General features: G+C 32.3%; 1 protein-coding gene across 1 annotated transcript; it reads left to right on the plus strand.

Moving 5' to 3' along the window:
- Positions 1–875: 875 nt before the first annotated feature.
- On the plus strand, positions 876–1,838 carry LOC116902710 (taste receptor type 2 member 109). The gene has a single exon (XM_032905064.1). The coding sequence runs from the start codon at positions 876–878 to the stop codon at positions 1,836–1,838; it is 963 nt and encodes a 320-aa protein (XP_032760955.1).
- Positions 1,839–2,496: the final 658 nt, after the last annotated feature.

The raw sequence follows: 2,496 nt of genomic DNA on the forward strand, positions 1-2,496 counted from the left end.
TGTGGATGACTTCATCTTCTTTGTTGACTGGTTGTAGCATAAGGACGGGTTCCCCTCTTACATTCATGGATATAGTAGTGATAAGACATCAGGTAACATGGAAAGCTCATTATAAACATAACCTGACCAAATTGTACAATACTAAGCATGATATGTACACACAATAATGTTGACTAACGTAGATACATTATGGAAAATAATTTTTTAAATTATTTGAAACTCAATAAATATATACCTATGGGTGAGCATTGTAGAGATGCATGCATGCATGTGAGATAATGAGGAAGTATGTTTACTGCTTTATATTCAAAGATTAGAAATCCTCATGACACTGTTACACAGATAAGAATAGGAGAGATAAGGACATCATACGGCAAGGTCTCTGAAATTTGCTGTACCTATAAAGTCTTAGAGCTAAGAGAGTCCCATATCATTTTAGGTTTTTGTTGTTATTTATATACATGAGAGTTTCTGGAAAGTGTCTTCTACAGAAGGGAAAAAGTCCTATGAAAATACAGAGATTGAAGCAAATACAGGTAAGTGATGAAACTCATGTTTTCATTTGCACAAAAGCATGTGAGTTTTCAATCTTTTCTTTATCATTGTCTAGAAAATACTACAAGAGCTGTGTATGAGCAAAGCAGTTCTGGCCTGACTCTCCTGAGCTGTGTGACGAAGAGTATTGTTTTGTGAAAAGAGCTGCAGACTCCATCGCTGTAATATCTCCATGTTTGTTCCTCTATTAGAGTGTGTAGGAGAGTTAAGCATGAATATTTTATGAGAAGCAACTCATAAATCACCAAAATCTTCAAACTGCATGTTAAAAATAGCATTTCAAATAAATATGTTTGTAAATCTTAAGAATTAATATAAAAATGGAGCATTTTTTGAAGAGTATATTTGATATCTCCAAGAATGCACTTCCAATTATTTTATTCATTGAATTAATAATTGGAATTATAGGAAATGGTTTCATGGCCCTGGTGCACTGCATGGACTGGGTTAAGAGAAAAAAAATGTCATTAGTTAATCAAATCCTCACCACCTTAGCAACCTCCAGAATTTGTCTGCTCTGGTTCATGCTAATAGGTTTACTAATTACCTTACTGGATCCAGATTTAGCTAGTGCTAGAATGAAGATCCAAGTTGCCAGTAATCTATGGATTATAGCTAACCACATCAGCATTTGGCTTGCTACATGCCTCACTGTTTTCTATTTTCTCAAGATAGCCAATTTTTCTAACTCTCTATTTCTTTATCTAAAGTGGAGAGTTGAAAAAGTAATTTCAGTTATATTTCTGGTGTCGCTGGTCTTATTGTTTTTAAATATGTTACTAATGAACTTGGAAAATGACATGTGTATAACTGAATATCATCAAATAAATATATCGTACAGCTTCATTTACCATTACCATGCAGACTGCGCAAGGCGTGTTTTAAGCCTTCACATTATCATCTTGTCTGTCCCCTTTGTTTTGTCCCTGCCAACTTTCCTCCTGCTCATCTGCTCCCTGTGGACACATCACAAGAAGATGCAGCAGCATGTTCAAGGACGCCGAGACGCCAGTACCACGGCCCACTTCAAAGCCTTGCAGACCGTGATCGCCTTTCTCCTACTATACTGTGTTTTTATTCTGTCTCTGTTACTACAATTTTGGAAATATGAATTAATGAAGAAACCCCTTTTCACTTTATTTTGTCATATTGTATATGGAGCTTTCCCTTCATTCCATTCATATGTCTTGATTCTGGGAGATATGAAGCTGAGACAGGCCTCTCTCTCTGTGCTGTTGTGGCTGAAATGCAGGCCAAATTATGTAGAAACGTTAGATCTCTAAAACACTATAAACCATGTTGTATATTGTGGACAAGGATTAGTCAATGATTTTTTTTATTTCCATTTTCGATTTTTAAATATTCTTTGACTTTAACTGTATGAATTTGATGTTTCGTTTGCAATAACCATTAATTAAAATTATTGATTAACAAGTTGTGTACAAGGTTACTTCTTAATACACAACAATGACATGTTTATACTCCACTAAAACATAAATATATCAAAATTACATAAATTTTTGTTTCTACTATTAGTCATGGAGATTTTGACTTATGTTTTATATCTTATGTGTTTTAATATTTCTAACGAACTGTGATAAAAGTATGTGATTGAAACCATATAATATAATATAATATAATATATGTTAATAAAATTTAAGAGAAGAAATGTATGGTAAAATGTAGAATTATAAACCACCGTAAATACAACACTGAATTTGGAAATATTTTTGCCAATTTTTCAGAGCCATGGGGTTACTGTGTTTGAGTTATTGCATATTTGTTATTAGTTTTATTACCAACAATTTAAAATAATTTTATAATTATTATGAGAATGTAATTTACATTTTTAGGTACAAAGTGTATTATGTTAGGGAATGTAATATAATCTATTTATTTTAATATATAATTATAAGAAATACAATATTACTATACACTTAA

The sequence above is a fragment of the Rattus rattus genome, chromosome 6, assembly GCF_011064425.1.
Source record: "Rattus rattus isolate New Zealand chromosome 6, Rrattus_CSIRO_v1, whole genome shotgun sequence".
Lineage (NCBI taxonomy): Eukaryota > Metazoa > Chordata > Mammalia > Rodentia > Muridae > Rattus > Rattus rattus.